This window comes from Notechis scutatus, chromosome 14, assembly GCF_049901735.1.
Source record: "Notechis scutatus isolate UNSWTSFEM ecotype Mainland chromosome 14, rNotScu1.2, whole genome shotgun sequence".
In the NCBI taxonomy this organism is placed as follows: domain Eukaryota; kingdom Metazoa; phylum Chordata; class Lepidosauria; order Squamata; family Elapidae; genus Notechis; species Notechis scutatus.
Genome location: NC_142022.1, coordinates 1,573,238 through 1,591,573, shown reverse-complemented (window position 1 = coordinate 1,591,573; position 18,336 = coordinate 1,573,238). Strand labels below are relative to the sequence as shown.

Below are 18,336 nucleotides of genomic sequence, written 5' to 3'. Positions count from 1 at the left end.
TTCAAACTCAGAATACATATAAATTATAAATAGGAAAAAACAACACAAGCCACACTGAAGCAATTAATGAGACAAGGCAGGATGAAGAATAGAATAGAAATAGAAATAGAAATAGAATAGAATAGAATAGAATAGAATAGAATAGAATAGAATAGAATAGAATAGAATAGAATAGAATAGAATAGAATAGAATAGAATAGAATAGAATAGGATTCTTTATTGGCCAAGTGTGATTGGACACACAAGGAATTTGTCTTGGTGTAAATACTCTCAGTATACATAAAAGAAAAGATACATTCATTAAGAATCAAGAATCATAACGTACAACACTTAATGATAGTCATAGGCTTGAAGATGTCCACGGATATCGAAATACACACACTGGGAAGGACGCCAGACTCAGATAAGAACTGAAAGACTATAAAATATTTTCATGCTTTGTTTCCAGCACTGGGCCATGCACAGTTTTTCCTTTTAAACAGTCCTCACAGCTGCAGCCCATGAAGGGGATCAGGGCCCTTTCCTCCCCCATAGACCACGCCATTCACATTTCTCCCTTATCCTCTCCTCCCTGCGTGCCCTAGGATGGAGAGGGGATGGACCTGGCTCCTCCTCTGACTGCCCAGCCAGCCTCTGTCCTTCCCCAGCCTCTTCCACAACCTCCAGAGCCACACTCCCACTCCCTGTCAGCTGTTCCTCCTCTCCCTCAGAGTCATGATGTAGCAGCAAATGGTCTTGCTTCAATGACACCTGGACAGGCATTCCTCAAGTTATGACCGTAATGGAGCCTGAGTCTTTTCTTAAAAACCTCCAGTGTTGAGGCACCCACAAGTTCTGGAGGCAACTTCTGTCCCACTGGTTGATTGTCCTCCCTGTTAGGAAGTTTCTCCTTAGTTCCAAGTTGCTTCTCTCCTTGATGAGTTTCCATCCGTTGCTTCCTGCCTTGCCAGTCCTCAGCTCCACTGTTGTTTCGGTTCTTGCAGCTTAGTTTCCAGCGCAAAGTTGGGATCCTGTATTGCCGGGAGAAACAAGGTTCGGAAGAGGACATGTACAATAACGAGAAGGCCGGGCCCACCTTTGAAGAGTTCCTGAACCTCTTGGGAGAGCGAGTCCGCCTGCTCGGCTTCGACAAATACCGTGCGCAGCTGGACAACAAGAGTAAGTGTTGGGCATGATCAGCTTCTGCAAGTGGTTCTGCAAACGAATCCAGGTTTGCACAAACTCAGGCCCAGGGTTGCGCGCAATCCCATCCCTGGAACAAAGGAGTGCTCAGTCAGTACTAAAAACTTATTTCATGACATGGTTGATAAGGTGTAAAGGTATATAAAAAAACACCTTGAGGGACAGGATGAAAAAATGGTGTCAAAGGACGAACGGATAAGAGACCAACCCAGCCTTCAGCTGCACAATGGATGTAGAAAGAGGGTAAGAAGAAACTATCCCTACTTTCTCAGGCTGTAAAGGGGGTGGTGGAGAGAATATAAATCTATGGAAAGAGTTTGAGTGTGTCAGGTACGTGCAAGGATATATGTAAAAGACCTTGATAGACAGAGCAAAGACACCTTGCTCAGGAATCTATCTATATAAAAGTGAAATACCACTCAAGCATCATCATGTAATCTCCAGCACCGTAAAGCCTACAAACTTGAAATCTGGCACGTAGGTTCCTCTTAGCTTCTAGGTGCTCACCAAGAAAGGATTTTTCAAAATGACCATCAGAGCATTTAGAGTATTTCCTATATTATTAATAATCAACACGCTCTGGTTCCAAGGAGTTCTACTCCCCCTCCCCACCTGAAAAGAAATCTCTTCCAAATGCAAAACACAAGCAGAGGAGAGGAGTTTCAGTTTCGGTTTCACAGCAGCAAAGCAGCTTTAGTACAGAACAGTTGAGCTAAGCCACTCCCAGGCTCCTTCCTGTCTCCTTGCTCACACAGCAAATACTGCTTCAGTTTCCAAACAGCCCTCAACTCTCTCACATACTGACAGGGCGCTACTGATTGATGCTGGAAGACAGAGGCAGATATTTTTTCCCCTTCCTTTCCTCCCCAGAAACTAAGCCTGATCACGTAGTTTCGTAAAGAAACACGGGGATAAAGCTAGTGGTCAGATGAGAGACAACATAAGCCTCAGATGTATAACAGGCAGGGCGAGAGGCTCACAAGAGACCCTCCCTAGTTTCTCAGGCAGTAAAGGAGAGGGGAGACAATCTAGACCTAGGGAAAGATTTCAGAGTGTGCAGGTATGTGGGAAAGACTTTGGGAGGTGGAGCAAAGAGACCTGCCCAGGAATGGTCAGGTAAGAGACAGCATAGCCCTCAGCTGTGCAACAGGCAGGACAGCAGACTCCGAAAGGACCCTCCTGAGTTTCTCAGGCTGTGAAAGAGACGGGGAGGAGGAGAATTCTAATGTCGGTCTTGCAAGATTCTGTTAACCTAGCTTTACATTCAAGTAGAGTTAAGCACATCAGGTGGTGTTAATGTGAGGCCGGATTTTAGGAGGGGATTTTAGCAAAACCAGCTCCCACCACCTCATTTGAAGGAATCCTGAGCACAGGTGAAGGAGGAGTCGAAGGTGTCATTGGCTTAGAACTGTTGTGTGGCCACAAACGATCCGAGCCCAGCTCTCCTTGGATTCCATTGACCCTTATCTAGCTGACCATGAATTGATTAGATTCTTCTGCGCAAGCTTGAATGAATCTTCTGTGCTTCAATCTTAATGGGTGTTTTTTTTATTCTTTGTGCCGGTCAAAGCAGTTAAAAGTCACCAAAACAATGTTTTCTCCTCCCTTCTTGCCCTTTCTTTGCAGACGACTCCACAGGGACTCACTCCTTGTATACCACATATCAGGATTATGAGATTATGTTCCACGTCTCCACCATGTTGCCCTACACACCAAACAACCGCCAGCAGGTGAGCAACGTTTTAGTTTACTTTACTCTACTGTCATTGCACCTCTTACAACGAAATCAAACGCCCTCTTCAGTGCACATCATGACCATGAAAATAAACACAAACACACATCCTTCACCCTCCACACATTGAACTGAAAACCCCCAACACCGCACCAACCCTGCACTATACAGCAGAATTCAGCAGAACTCCTGCCCTGGAATAGAAGCTGTTTTTCAGCCTATTTGTCCTTGTTTTTATTATTGTCCTGTACCGTCTGCCAGATGGTAACAGTTCAAATAAAAGGGTGCCCAGGATGAGATGGATCTTTGAGGATGTTTTGAACTTTCTTAAGGCAGCGGGAGCTCTAAAGATCTTCCAAAGAGGGGAGAGGGCAACCAATGATCTTCTGGGCAATGACGTTCACCCTCTGGAGCATCGTCCTATCTGCCCCTGTGCAATTGGCAAACCATACAGAGGTGCAGTGAGTTAAGGTACTCTCTCTGGTGCAGCGGTAGAAGGTCACCAGCAGTTTTCCATCCAGTGGTTGTTTCCTGAGAAGCCTCAGGTAGTATAATCTCTGCTGGGGCCTTTTGACCAGGGCTGCAATGTGAGCACCCCAGGTCAGGTCCTCTTTTAGGGTAACACCCAGAAACTTAAAACTGGCCACTTGGCCTCCATTGATAATGTGTGTGTGAGTGTGAAATTGCAGAAGAGAAAGCAGGAAAAAAACCAATATGGAATAGAGTAGAATAGAATATAGAATAGAATAAATATTGGAAGGAATAGAATAGGATAGGATAGAATATAGAATAGAATAGAATAGAATAGAATAGAATAGAATAGAATAGAATAGAATAGAATAGAATAGAATAGAATAGAATAGAATAGAATAGAATAGAATAGAATATTGGAAGGAATAGAATACAATAAATATTGGAAGGAATAGAATAGAATAAATACTGAATAGAATAGAATAGAATAGAATAGATATTGGAAGGAATAGAATAGAATAGAATAAATATTGGAAGGAATAGAATAGAATAGAATAGAATAGAATAAATATTGGAAGGAATAGAATAGAACAAATATTGGAAGGAATAGAATAGAACAGAACAGAACAGAAAATATGGAATAGAGTAGAATAGAACAGAACAGAACTTCTTTATTAGCCAAGTGTGATTGGATACACACAAGGAATTTGTCTCCGTCCTCTCAGTGTACATTCAAGCAACAAGTGACAAACCAGAATCCTAAAATACACAATCATCCTAAATCATAGGTACAACACTCAGTGATAGCCACAGGATACTAACGCAAGCACCATAAATCCTGATAGGATACTAAATAAAAGCAATCAACGTAGGTCATGGGATACAACAAGGAGTTCTCGTCGTAAGGATCTAAGGAAATAGGTAATAGGACTGCTGAGAGAGATGCAGCCTTGCTACCGTAGATGGTCTTGATATCCTCTCTCTCTCTCTCTTTTATTCTTCCCTTTCAGCTGTTGAGGAAACGACACATTGGCAACGACATTGTCACCATCATCTTCCAAGAACCGGGAGCCCTCCCCTTCACACCCCGCTTGGTTCGTTCCCAGTTCCAGCATGTTTTCATTGTGGTTAGAGTACACCATTCCTCCATGGATCATACCACCTACAGGTGAGGAGGGAGGGGGCGGTGGAAATGCTGACAACACCATCCTAACTTTTCAAAGTACTTCTGATCGTTTATAGCGGGGTTTTCCTGGATTGCCCGGATATCAAAAGAGTTTTAATTATGGTTTAATCACCCAGAGGTCACCTGCAAACCAAGATTAGATTAGATTAACGAAAGGGATCTTGTAGGTCACCTAGTCCAACCCCCCCCCCTCCCAAGCAGGGTTTGGCTTCGGTTTGGGTTGATTTTCACACTTGGGAAGGCTGCCACGTTGCGTGCAGCTGTCAATTCTGAAGATTAAGTAGTGTGCAAATCTGAACAATAAATTTGCAATAATGAAGACGCTTTTCTGTCCATCACAGGCCTGTTTCTTCCTGACATTCTGGGTTCATTAATTTAAGAGTTTGGCCTATCTTACCCCACTCCACCCCGTGATACACGCAGAATCTGGGTTCACACAATTCACTGAACGCAGGTTAAAAGAAAGCCAGTACAGGTAGTCTTCAACCAATGGTTCATTTAGCTACAATGGTTCATCTACCTGTATTATGTTGTGATGACCGAGGGTGTGGCACAAAGGCAACACAGCCAGAGAATAAGTATGAGTTCCTTTATTAGCTCCCACTTTGCCCCCAACTTCCCGGTTACTCTCCGGCCTGGAGAAGAACTCACCCACAAACCTGCAACAGCCTTTGGCTGCAGATACTTCAGTCCAAACATTGTAACCAGTAAAGTTCAAATTATAAATCCAACAAGGTAAGGTAAGGTAAGGTAATAAATCCGGCAGAACAAGATAAGGAGTTCCAGAAGCGAAGCAACACGGCAGTACATCAAACCAGTTGGGAGGATGCCAGGAACTCAGATAACAGCAGCCAACACTAGGTGAACTCAGCGTTTGTTCCCAACAACTGCCCCTCCCATCTGCCTCTCTTTTAAATTCCATCCCCAGGTGTGCCTTGTGAGGGAATCGGGGCCCTTTCCCCCCTCGTAAGGCATGCAACCCACGTTGCTCCCTTCTCCGTTCCTCCCTGCGTGCCCTAGGATGAAGAGGGGGTGGGCCTGGTTCTTCCTCTGAATTCCCCCTCCCTTGTTCTACCTCTTCCCTGCTCTGCCCAGCCTGAGTTTTGCCCTTCCCCAGTTTCCTCCACAGACAATGGAGCCACTTCGAGGGGGGTGGGGGATGATATATATTCATATAACATGCAGTTCCCAGTTGCTTCTGGTGGACACTGAATCCAGACCTGTCCTGTCCTTCCCCACGTTAATTTTGTCTTGCGTGTTGTATGAACCCCTGCCCCAAAAAGCAATTAAACTGGCCACTAAAATATATAGAGAAGCCCAACAGGAGGACAACTTAGAGCTTAGAATAACTTTGTTGTCACTTTAAATGCACACTAATTGGCATATATTAAAATGGATAACTTCCCTCCTGCTGAAATGAGTGAGTTAAAAGAGTTCAGATCTCCCCATTTCCTTTACAGTAAACCTGACCTCATCTTGGCTTACCAGTTGGTTGACGTTTGAATAACATCAGCTCGATTTCCGGGGAGATAAACTTAGCCAAACCTCCTTCACTTCGTGGTGTTGAAATTTCGCTTTCACATCCTGCTTTCTTTTTAATTTTTCTGTGCAAAATTGTCAGATCATGCATTTGACCTCTCCATAACTCTTTTACACTTCTCTGGCCTGTGCCTTGTGCATCCCCCTTGTAGCCTTCTGCACCCTCACCATTGTGCACCCGACTCACACACCCACAACTCTGGGAAGCCAGCTTTTGTACTGATTAAACGTTCTCCCTTTCAGGAATTTCCTCCTTATTCCCAGGTTGAATCTCTCTTTAATGATCTTCCATCGGTGATTTATTGTCTCGCTTTCTGGTGCTTTGGAAAATTAGGTAGACTTCCCGTCTTCTTGGTGGCAGCGCCTCAAATCTTGGAAGACTGTTACCATGTCACCCCTGGTCCTTCTGTTCACTAGACAAACCCAATTCCTACAACCACAGACCTTGTGAGGTCTTCTAGTCCAACCCCCTGCTCAAAGCAGGAAACCCTACAGCATTTCAGACAAATGGCTGTCCAGCCTCTTCTTAAAAACCGCCAGTGATGGAACAACCACAACTTCTGGTGGCAAGTCGTTCCACTGGTTAATTGTTCTCACTGTTAGGAAGTTTCTCCTTAGTTCTAGGTTGCTTCTGTCCTTGATTAGTTTCCATCCATTGATTCTTGTCCTGCCTTTGGGGGCCTTGGAGAATAGCTTGACCCCCTCCTCTTTGTGGCAGCCCCTCAGATATTGGAAGATGTTACAGATTAACAGAGTTGGAAGGGACCTTGTAGGTCATCTAGTCCAACCCCCCGCCCAAGCAGGAGACCCTACACCAGGGATCCCCAACCTTTTCGACGCCGCGCCCGGTTCCGGCGTCAGCTGGGCGCCGCGCCCGGTTCGGCGTCAGCTGGGCGCCGCCATCTTTTTGACGAAAAATCACTTCCGGTGACGTCACGGAAGTGATTTTTCGTCAAAATATGGCGGCGCTAGCGCTTCTGGTGAGCTTTTTCGGGTAGAAATGGCTTTCTACCCGGAAAAGCTCACCAACGCTGGCGCCGCCATCTTTTTGACGAAAAATTGCTTTTTTACCAAAAAGATGGCGGCGCCCAGCAACCAGCGCCCGGTAAGGCTTGTTCCGCGGCCCGGCACCGGTCCGCGGACCGGCGGTTGGGGACCCCTGCCCTACACCATTTCTGACACATGGCAGTCCAGTCTTTTCTTGAAAGCTTCCAGTGATGAAGCTCCCACAACTTCTGAAGGCAACTTCTGCTCCATGGGTGGATTGTTCTCACTGTCAGAAAATTCCTCCTTATTTCCAGGTTGAATCTCTCCTTGATCAGTTTCCATCCATTCTTCCTTGTCTGGCCTTCAGGTGGCTTGGAGAATAGCTTGACCCCTTCCTCCTCTCTGTGGCAGCCCTTCAAATATTGGACGACTGCTATCCTGTCTCCCCTGGTCCTTGTCTTCCTTTAGACTAGCCAGGCCCGGTTCCTGCAATTGTTCCTCGTATGTTTTGGTCTCCAGTCACCTAATCATCTTGGTTGCTTGCTCTTCTCTGCACTTTTTCTAGAGTCTCAACATCTTCCTTATAGTGTGGTGACCAAACTGGATGTTTGGATGTGGCCATACTAACGCTTTGTAACGTGGAGAAAAGGGGTGGCGTGTTTTCAGTGGTGCCCTGGTTGCAGGGCAGGCCCTCCCAAATCGTTGCAAAAGGTGTACAGGGTGAGGATGGGCCTGGATTACCCTTTCTTTGTTCTTTGATGCTTTTGATAACAACAACCAAAAAAGGCATAAAGTTGTCGTGTTGATTCACACTTTCGCATGTGATGCGTTGGAAAACTTCGCGCTCACGAGTTGGTTTGTTGGTCGAATGTGCTGTGGTTTTTAGTGTGATTCAGAAAACATTTGCACCCTGAGTTCTGCACTTGTGGGAAATGACTGTGCCTTTATATTTGTCAAAGGGTGTTTTTTTTAAAAAACATAATCCTGTCTGGAGTGTGCAGATTGTAAGAGAGCTGCAGGTTCAAACGCCTCCAAATATAGGTTTTGATTTGCAGCAATACCTCCTCATTTACTGAGATGAATTGCTTGCTATTATTTGATTATCCTAAAAATCCTATCATATCTATCTACCTACCTATCATCTCTCCCCCCCCCCCTGCTTACCTACCTACCTAACAGATCTAACAGATAATCAGAGTTGGAAGGGACCTTGTAGGTCATCTAATCCAACCCCCCACCCAAGCAGTAAACCCTACATCATTTCTGTCAGGTGGCAGTCCAATCTCTTCTTGAAAGCCTCCAGGGATGAAGCTCCCACAACTTCTGAAGGCAACTTCTATTCCCTTGTTTGATTGTTCTCCCTGTCAGAAAGTTTCTCCTTATTTCCAGGTTGAATCTCTCCTTGTTCAGTTTTCATCCATTGTTCCTTGTCTGGCCTTCAGGTGCTTTGGAGACTAGCTTGACCCCCTCCTCTTCTTTGTGGCAGCCCCTCAAATACTGGAAGGCTGCTCTCCTGTCTCCCCTGGTCCTTCTCTTCACTAGACTAGCCAGGCCCAGTTCCTGCAACAGTTTGTCATATGTTTTAGCCTCCAGTCCCCTAGTTATCTTAGTTGCTCTTCTCTGCACTCTTTCTAGAGTCTCAACATCTTTTTTATAGTGTGGTGACCAAAACTGGATGCAGTACTCTAGGTGTAAATCATCAAATAAAAATCAGAATTCTGTCCTATAAACAGGGTTCAGTGAGTTATTAAAAAGGGGGGGGAAAATTTGCATGCCATCTTATTTCCTATCGGTAGAATTTCCCATCTTAATTGTGGTTCTTTTTGTTTTAAAAAAAATCTTTTCTGTGGCCTGAGAAAGTTCTCTCTTCCTTTCCACTTTGGTTCCATTACGCACAGAAAACAGTTGGGTGGGTTTTTTGGCGGGGGGGTGTTTGGTTTTTTTTGAGAACGAAATGTGGTGGAACGAGTTGCAGTCCTCCGTGTTCCTTTGGCAGTGAGAAAAAAAAAGAGAGATACAAACCAATCAGGCCACAACTTGGAAGTGCCTTGTTGTGGGGGTCACTCCAAAAGCCAGTGGCGTTTTTAACATTGCCAGCCGTTGATGAAAAGGGCCTTCGTGTCCTAAATATGTTGAATTGCTGCGTTTCTTTGAGTGAGAAAGCTGCGTTTTTTTGGGGGGGAAAATACCCGTATTTTCCTCTGTGGTCATTTGGTGCATGAAAAGAGCTCTTTGTGTATAGATCATACCAGAAAAGAATTTCTTGAAAGCTTTCCCTCCCCCCCCCTTTTTTTTTTCCCAAAATGCGTCTGTTCTTAAGAATTGGTTTCTTAATGTGGACTAGAAATCCTTCCATGCGTGCGCACGGAAGAGAAGCTGGCTTGGTTCTCTTAACGGAATTAATGTTTCTCAAAAAGGCGGAAATGGATCGACAGCACTCACTTCGGCGCTATTTCTTGAGATGTTATTTAAACCAAAAACTGCCCTCCCACCAGCACTGGAGGTTTTCAAGAAAAGGTTGGACAACCCTTTCACAGAATAAAAGAGTTGGAAGGGACCTTGGAGGTCTTCTAGTCCACCCCGCTGCTCAAGCAGGAGAACCTGCAACATTTGAGAGAGGTGGCTGTCCTGTCTCTTCTTCAAAACCTCCAGTGATGGAGCACCCACAACTTCTGAAGTCAACTTCTATTCCACTGGTGAATAGTTCTCGCTGTCAGGATAAATTTCTCTTAGTTCAGGAATTTCGTCCTTTGTTTTAGGAAGTTTCTCAGTTTGTCCTGGGATGGTAATAAGCAGTCCTGCCTTGGCCAAGAGATTGGACTAGAAGACCTCCAAAGGTCCCTTTTGCAACTGCCAAAGGAGACTTCTGGTATCTAGTTCAACCCCACTGGAGACCCCTATCCCATTTCACAGAAATGGTTGTGAAATGTCTCGTTTAAGAACAAAAATGTGATTATAAAACCTTTTAATATTTTAATATTTTGTTAAATCTTATAGTATTCCAATAGACTATTTCAAATGCAAATACTACAATACTACCTTATGTACTCTTGCTAAATCTTTCTTAAATTATACACTATTCTTTATCCTTTATCTATAAAAAAGATATCTTGTTTCAGACCGTGGAAATAAAACCTTGATAGAAAGAAATATAATTGAATAAAAGTGAAGGGAGAAACAGTGAGAAATTTGGAAAAGATGTATACGTGTTTAAATGGAAATGTGATAATGTGGAACTATGCTTTAAAAAATAATGCTTTATTTGCCTTGTTAAAACTTATAAGTAATTTTTGAGAAAGGAGGTTTTATAATTTGATGTCTTATGTTTTGTTTGTTTTTAAAATCAATAAAAATTTGTTTATTAAAAAAAAAAAAAGAACAAAAATGTGGGGCTGAATTATGGTCATGAGTGGAGAAATGTCTGTAAAGGTATCTTTTGTGGCAGGGTCTCCACTTGAGCCCTTTAAGCCTGGAGGACTTCAACTCCCAGAATTCCCCAGCCAGCTGGCTGGGGAATTCTGGGAGTTGAAGTCCTCCAGGCTTAAAGGGCCCAAGGTTGGAGACCCCTGTTTTGTGGTGGTTTTTTTTAAATTTGGAGTTTTGGCAGGGTGTCTGTTCCTGCAGGCCACTAGGGGGCACTGCAGGAACGGCCATGAAATTCCACCAGGCTGTTCTTTGGTTATTCTTTCCCCTCCCCCCTTTAATTTTGTGGGCACCTTTCCTCTACAAACACCCACAAACCCCTTTTTTTTTACTTCTCCGACCCTCCGCACAGGCCCCGTACTTACCTGCGATCCAAAATGGGCCACCTGGCAACTCCTGGGGTGGGGCGGGTGAGGCCAGCCCGTGGTCGGAAAGTACCGGTTCCCAGAACCAGACGTAAAATGAACACCTGGATCGGGCGAAACCGGTGCGAACCTGCTGAAGCTCATCCCCTGGTTTTGATCCTGTGAGAACAGGTGCTCCAAACGGCTCTCCGCGCCGTGGCGTTTAAATTCCCGGGGGGGGGCACATCAATGACCATCTTCCTTCCCTCCCTCCAGCGTGGCGGTCAGCTGCACCGAGGACATCCTCACTTCGGGCCTTGCATCCCGGCCGAGAACTGTTTCCTGAAAGGCCCGGCCTTCCGGGACCTTCTCCTCGCCAAGGTGATCAACGCCGAGAACTCCGCTGAGCGGTCGGGCAAGTTCCACGCCATGGCCACCCGGACGCGTCAGGAGTACCTCCGCGACCTGGCACTCCACCACGTCACCACGAGCACGTTGGAGGCCTCCACGTCCCGACGGCCTCTCATCACTTTGCCGGCAGCCAAGAAACGGGAGAAGTCCAAAGTTCCCAAGGGGGCTGAGGCCCACAGCGCGGGTGCTTTGGTGTGGGGTGTCTGGGCCCGGGACGGGAGCAAAGAACCCAACAGCAAGACATTGGATCTCCGGTGCTTGTTGGGCATCTCCTCGGAGTTTCTAGTCCTCATTGATGCCCGCGAGAAGAGAGTGGTTTTTAACTGCTCGTGCCGGGATATCCTCGCTTGGACTTTCTCGGAGAGTTGCACCTTGGACCTTTATTACGAGACCGGGGATTATATTTGCATGCGTGTGGACGAGGGCCAGGCATCCGACATTCGCGATATCGTCCATCGGCTACAAGTAGGACATTATTTATTTGTTTGTTTTTTTGCAAATTTGCCTCTTTTTCTGGAATTTCTTTTGCGTGGGCCAAATGTTGCTGCTCCTTCTGGGATTTTAGATCCTGGTGGGCTTACAGCTCTTCCTGTTGGGAGGGCCTTGCACTCTTCATATGCTCAGAGGCGATCCAGTGTGTGCAGGTAGTCCTCGACATACCACGCTTCATTTAGTGACCATTCGAAGTTATAACGGCACTGAAAAAAAGTGACTTGGGGAGGTTTTCTCATTTATAATCTGAACAAAAATTCAGTTGCTTGCCAACTGACTCGTATTTATGATGCTTGCGGTGTCCTGGGGGGAGGTCATGTCATCCCCTTTTTGTGTGATCTTCTGACAAGCCGTGGGGAAGCCAGATTCACTTAGCAGTCGTGTGACTCACTTAAGGACTGTAGTGATTCTCTTAACAACTGTGGCAAAAAAAGGTCATAAAATGCGGCAAAATTTGCTTAACCGCTGTCTTGCTTATGAGCAGGGGTGGGATTCAAATTTTTTAACAACCAGTTCTGTGGGCGTGGCTTAGTTGGTGGGCGTGGCTTGGTGGTCATGTGACTGAGTGGACGTGGCTTGGGGGTCATGTTATTGGCTGGGCGTGGCCAACTCAACATCACTCACATCGAGACACACATCTCCTCGCGTGGCCTCGTGACTGTGGGGATGCTGCAATAGTCATAACTGTAAAAAATGGTCATAAGTCACTATTTCAGTGCCATTGTAACTTTGAATGGTCACTCCACACAAGCAAAGTGCCAGCAAAGGAGAGGAAAAAAAACTCCAGAGAGGTTCCTGAGACAGGAAGTCTAGTCCTGCCAAGAATGTAATAAGGGTTAACGGAGAGGCAGTTTCTGTAAGCAACACCAGAATCTTTCCTTCCTGCCTTCCTTACAGGATTAGCCCAGTAATTTCTTCTAACAACCGGTTCTCCAAACTGCTTAGAAGGTTAACAACCGTTTCTAGCGAATAGGTGCGAACCGGTAGAATCCCACCCCTGCTTAGGAGCAACATAAACGTGGGGCTCGGTTTGTGGTCGTAAGTCGAGGACTACCTACACCAGTGGTGGCAAACCTTTTTCGGCTCCCATACCGATAATTGTGCATGCGCTCGCATGCCAACACCCAGAAGGCAATGCGTTCTGGGCCCCCCACACCCCCTGCATGCGCGATCCCCTCACAGCGCTGTGCATCTGCGAACGCGATTCCCCTTACCATGTGCTGCATGTCTGCGCATGTGCACGCGATCACTTCCACACGGCGTACGTCTCTGCGCATGCGCGCATGATCACTCCCATGTGCCATCCATTTGCGCCTGCGCACACGATCCCTCTACGCGCCATGCATCTTTGCGCAGGCGCCTGCGACCCCCGGCGTGTGCTGCGTTTCTATGCGCATGCGTGAGTGTCTCCTGCTCACCCCCGCCCCCAGCGCATGCATGCCAGATACCCGACAATCGGTTGTCGGGCAGCGGTGCGTGTGCAGTGGGGCTTTTCCGGTCAAGCTCTCCCGTGCCAGGGGAAATGGCTCTGCGTGCCACTTCCGACACGCGTGGGTGTAGGTTCGCCGTCACGGACCTACCCTATGACTTAGAAAGCTTGCATTTTAGGATGCTGTAACCTCTGACCCAGAATAGATGGATTTCAACTCTCTTGCTGGCTGGGGAATTCTGGGAGTTGAAGTCCACATAAGATGAAAGTGGCTGAGATGAAGAAACAGTTGGCCCTAAAGCCAGGGGTTTCATTGAGGGCCGCATCAGGGTTGTGTTTGACCTCGGTGTGTGGGGGCAACGTGGCCATGGTGAGCTTTGTTTTTGCTGGCAGAGGCATTGCAGGCCGTTTCTTTGCTGTTTCCAGGGTGGCCCGAGGACCTAAACTCACTCCTGGCCTAAAGTCCCCTCAGGTGCTTCTTTGCCTAGGGGAGGACTAGAACTCAGAGCATCCCACTTCCTAGTCCAACTCGCTCACCCAACTGTGCCCAACCGTCTCAAAAACCGTGGAGCCATTCGCCAAAAGGTTTTGTGCCGTCCCTGAAAATCACTTGTCTTTTTTTCCGCCCTTCCCTTCCCTTTCCTTTATTGATTAGCCATATCGAAGTGCCCAGACACAAGTTATTACTAAAATTTGATTTAAAAAACCAAATTGAAATGGAATCGGATAAAATAACAATTTAAAATGAAACTGGAATGAAATACGATTTGAAATGGAATAAAATACAATCATTTATCATTTAATCTATATACTTAAAAGCTAAAGACCACTCACGCATCATCACAAAATCTCCAGAACCGTAAAGCCTACAAACTTGAAAACTGGCACATAGGTTCCTCTTGGCTTCTAGGTGCTCACTAAGAAAGGATTCTTTGAAATGACCATCAGAGCATTTAGAGTATTAGAGTATATTATTATTATTATTATTATTATTATTATTATTATTATTATTATTATTATTATTATTAACATGCTCTGATGCTAAGGAGTTCTACTCCCCCTCCCCACCTGAGAAGAAATCTCTTCCAAATGCAAAACACAAGCAAAGGAGTTTCAGTTTGACAGCACCAAGCAGCTTTAGTACAGAACAGTTGAGCTAAGCCACGCCCAGGCTCCTTGCTGTCTCCTTCTTGCTCACACAGCAAATACTGGTTCAGTTTCCAAACAGCCCTCAACTCTCTCACACACTGACAGGACGCTAGCCAGATGAATACCGATGGATGCTGGAAGACAGAGGCAGAATTTTTTCTCCCTTTCTTTTCCTCCCCCAAAACTAAGCCTGACCACATAGTTTTGTAGAGAAGCATGGGGATCGAGTTAGTTTATAGATAAATAAAATATGATAACATTATAGTTTTGTATCGCCTCTGCAATCTACCCCAATCTAACCCCCTCCCTGCCTTCCTCTGCCAGTTGGTGACCCGCGGGTGCGAGACCAGGGAACTGACCCTCTTGCGGAACGGCGTTGGCCAGCTGGGTTTCCAAATGGACCACGAAGGGTTTGTAACCGAAGTGGAACGCTTCACCTTTGCGGAAAAAGCCGGGCTCCAGCCTGGGGCCCGACTGGTACGGGTGTGCGAAAGACCCTTGCCCGGCCTGACGCCCCCCCAGACTGCTGAACTCCTGCGGACGGCGAAAAAAGTCACGATCACTGTGGTTCCCCCAGACGAGAACGGAAGGCCTCGAAGGTGAGCAGATCCGTGCCAGTCGGCGGTGGGATTCTACCGGTTTGGGCCGGTTCAAGTGAACCGGTAGTAAAAAAAAAATGCTACCGTTTGGCTGAAGCGATATTTCTTTCTTTTTTTTCTTTTTCCTCCCAACCACCAGCTGTGCCAGGATCCCCCTCGCTGTCTTATTGCTTTGCCCAGGAGGCCAAAAGGGGCACGCCCCACCTGTGCTCCCATTTTTTTTTTGCCTTCCTGGGAGTAAAAACGCTCCCTGTCCCGTGTGTGAACTTGCGCCCTCAATTATGTTCACTTTCTTCGGACAGGAGTTTCTCCGAGCTCTACCAGAAATCGCTGCAGGAGAAGCGGAGGAGCGAACCCCCGGTTGGAGACACCGAACTGACCCGGCCAGCCAGCGAAGTGATCTTCAAACCGGCCACCTATCAGCTCCTCCATTCCTTGTCCCTGCAGGATGGGGCGCCTCACCTCTTGGCTGAAGAGAGGACCGAATTCTTGCAGAGCCACAGCGACCAAACCCCAGCCCCCTCCGACCCGTAAGGAACCCCCGTAAATTTAGTCGCAACTCCTTCGTACACCCCGCCATCACCCATCTTAGCCGAGAGTCCCTGGGCCCTTCCGCCTCTGTCCTTCTCTCTTTTCTGCCTCGTGGTATTGCTGGAGTCGAAAGTGTCTGCGTTCCTATGAAGCTTTTATTTATTTATTTTATTTTTTTATTTAGTTTAGTGTCAACTCATAAAACACCCCTATGCCTGTTTTAGGAGTTGCCATTAAAAAAAGGGGGAGGGGGGAGGAAGGAAATCTGGAAGAGCAGTGCAGCGGTTTGGAAGCGAAAGCACATTCCAACTCTTTATCTTTAAAAGATTGAAACTAAACTACCAGAGATTTTGCCTGCAAATATGATTGGAGAACGTGAATGATGACACCCAGCCTGTGAACGTGCTCAATTGGAGAATCTAGTTTATGAGACACCCAGGACGAGAGGGGGAAACAGGGTCACAGGTGACAGTAAATTATGTATGCCAGAGTTGGCTCCATACAGGGCAGGGCTAGTATGTCGCCTCTAACAAATCCTTTGACGTTTTTTGAAGTTTGGCTCGAGAATCATAATTTAATTAAAGCGATTGCTGGAATCCTGCCATTTAGTTTGTCAAGCATGTATGAGAAAACAAGTATGAACAAGTATAACAAGTATAACAAGTATAAAACAAGTATGAACATAACATGTAAACATATAAGTACCGTATAAACAGGTATAAGTATATATACATAATAAATGGGAACAGTAGGACAGGGACGGTAGGCACACTGGTGCGCTAATGCACACCCTCTTACAGACCTCTTAGGAATGGAGTGAGGCCCACGGTAGACAGTTTAAGGTTAAAGTTTTAGGAGTGTTTGAGGATGTAACAACAGTCAGGTATGAGTTCCAGGTGTTGACCACTCTATTGCTGAAGTCGTATTTTCTGCCATCCAGTTTGGAGGGGTTTACTTTGAGTTTATATCTATTGTTTGCCTGTGTGTTATTGCGCTTGAAGCTGAAATAGTCTTTGACAGGTAGGATGTTGTAGCAGACAATTTTGTGTCAGACCGAAGGCGGCATAGTTCTAAGTTGTCCAGGTCCAAAATTCCAAGCCTGGTGGCGTAAAGTATTCTACTGCAAGCGGAGGAGTGGAGGACTCTTCTCGTGAAATGCCTCTGGACTCACTCAGTTGTATTCATGTCCATTATACAGTGTGGATTCCAGGCAGATGAGCTGTATTCGAGAATTGGTCTGGCGAAGGTTCCCATAATCATTCAGTACTCAGAAGTAAGAATTTATGGAAGAAGTCATAGTGGCACATCTGGGAAAACCTGAATCGGAGAGTTCCGGGTTTCCCCTCGCCAAATGAAAATCACAAACCCATCCCCTGCACCCACCAGCACATCACGTGGCCCAGTCACCCATCGTCCCAACTGGAGACATTCCTCCAGCCACTCCTTTCCAGGTTCAGGGTAACTTGCCCTTGACTCTATGAAAAGAATGTTGTTGACCTAATCTTTCTCCTCTCTATTAAATTGTTAAGAGTGTTTACAGCGTAACTACTATTGTGAGACAACTCAGGAGCAAAACACAGAGACTTTGTCTTTTAACAGTGGTTTATATACAAGACTACTACAGTATATACATACATACATGTGTTAGGCAAATACCAGGCAAGCAATCAATCTTCAACTCTACACAGCTGTTCACACAAGGACTGTTTCTGTTCTAATATTGACAGATTTCCCCTGTGAATTCTGACTCAGTTGATTTCTGCTCCTTATTCCTTCCTTCATAACCAAATACCGTGTTTCTCATAAAATAAGGCCGGGTCTTATATTTTTTTGAGCCCCGAAAAAACGGCTAGGCCGTCTTTTCGGGGGTGACTTAATTCCCCCCCTTGCATCCTCATCTAGAGCACCCCGCGGGCAGCCTCACCCCCAGCCTCTCCTAACGGGTGATCATGGCGAAGCGCAGAGAGCTCCCTACTCCCACCAAATACCTTTGCTGCAGACCCAAGACCTTTGGCACCCGCCGCTGTTGCTTTCCCTTCTGCCCATTCCGCCGCCACGTTTGGAGCTGCCGCTTCTGTGTTTGGAGTGCCGCCGCCATTTGGAGCACCGCCGCCACGCTTGGAGCTGCCACTTCCGCGTTTGGAGCTGCCGCCGTGTTTGGAGTGGCGGCGGCGCTCCAAATGGCGGTGGCAGCTCCAAACAGCAGCAGTGCTCCAAACAGTGGCAGCACTCCAAACGTGGAAGCGGCAGCTCCAAACGCAGCAACAGCTCCAAATGCAGAAGCGGCAGCTCCAAACAGCAGTGGTGCTCCAAACAGCAGTGGTGCTCCAAGTGGAAGTGGCAGCTCCAAACGCAGCGGCGGCATGGGCAGAAGGGAAATCAACAGCGGCAGGCGCTGAAGGTCTTGGGTCTGCCGCAAAGGTGCTTGGCAGGAGCAGGGAGCTCTCCGCGCTCTGCCATGATCGCCCATTAGGAGCAGCTGGTGGCGAGGAATTGCTGCCGCGGGCGCTCCTAACGCAAGTCCCCCGCCTTCCCCCCATTTTGCATGTTTTTAAAAAGGCCTAAATTTGGGGGGAGGGGCTTAATTTCATTTTATGCCTAGAAAACATGCTGGGTCTTCCTATTGGGGGAGGTCGTATTGTTGGAGAAACACGGTATTTCTTGTCTTTGCAGGATTCCACCCAAAACTTTCTCTCTTACCTCCAATCCTCCTCCAGACATAATCTTGGCAACCACTCCCAAAGCCCTCCCGGATCGAGATCTGGTAAGTGTTTCATAGAATTGGGTGTCGAGGGGGGGAACCTCAAAGGCCATCTTGTCTGACCCCATGAGAATGCAGGAAATTCTCAGACCACACCTGT

At 46.6% G+C, this 18,336-nt stretch overlaps 1 protein-coding gene across 1 annotated transcript in view; it reads left to right on the top strand.

Annotated features, from left to right (window-relative positions):
* SIPA1 (signal-induced proliferation-associated 1) overlaps positions 1-18,336 on the top strand; it is a 40,607-nt gene that overhangs the window by 6,801 nt on the left and 15,470 nt on the right. The window contains 8 exon segments of the mRNA XM_087943684.1: positions 984-1,158; positions 2,809-2,912; positions 4,396-4,553; positions 11,141-11,163; positions 11,166-11,740; positions 14,670-14,944; positions 15,247-15,474; positions 18,149-18,239. Of these exon segments, the coding sequence (XP_087799810.1) occupies positions 984-1,158; positions 2,809-2,912; positions 4,396-4,553; positions 11,141-11,163; positions 11,166-11,740; positions 14,670-14,944; positions 15,247-15,474; positions 18,149-18,239 (1,629 nt within the window).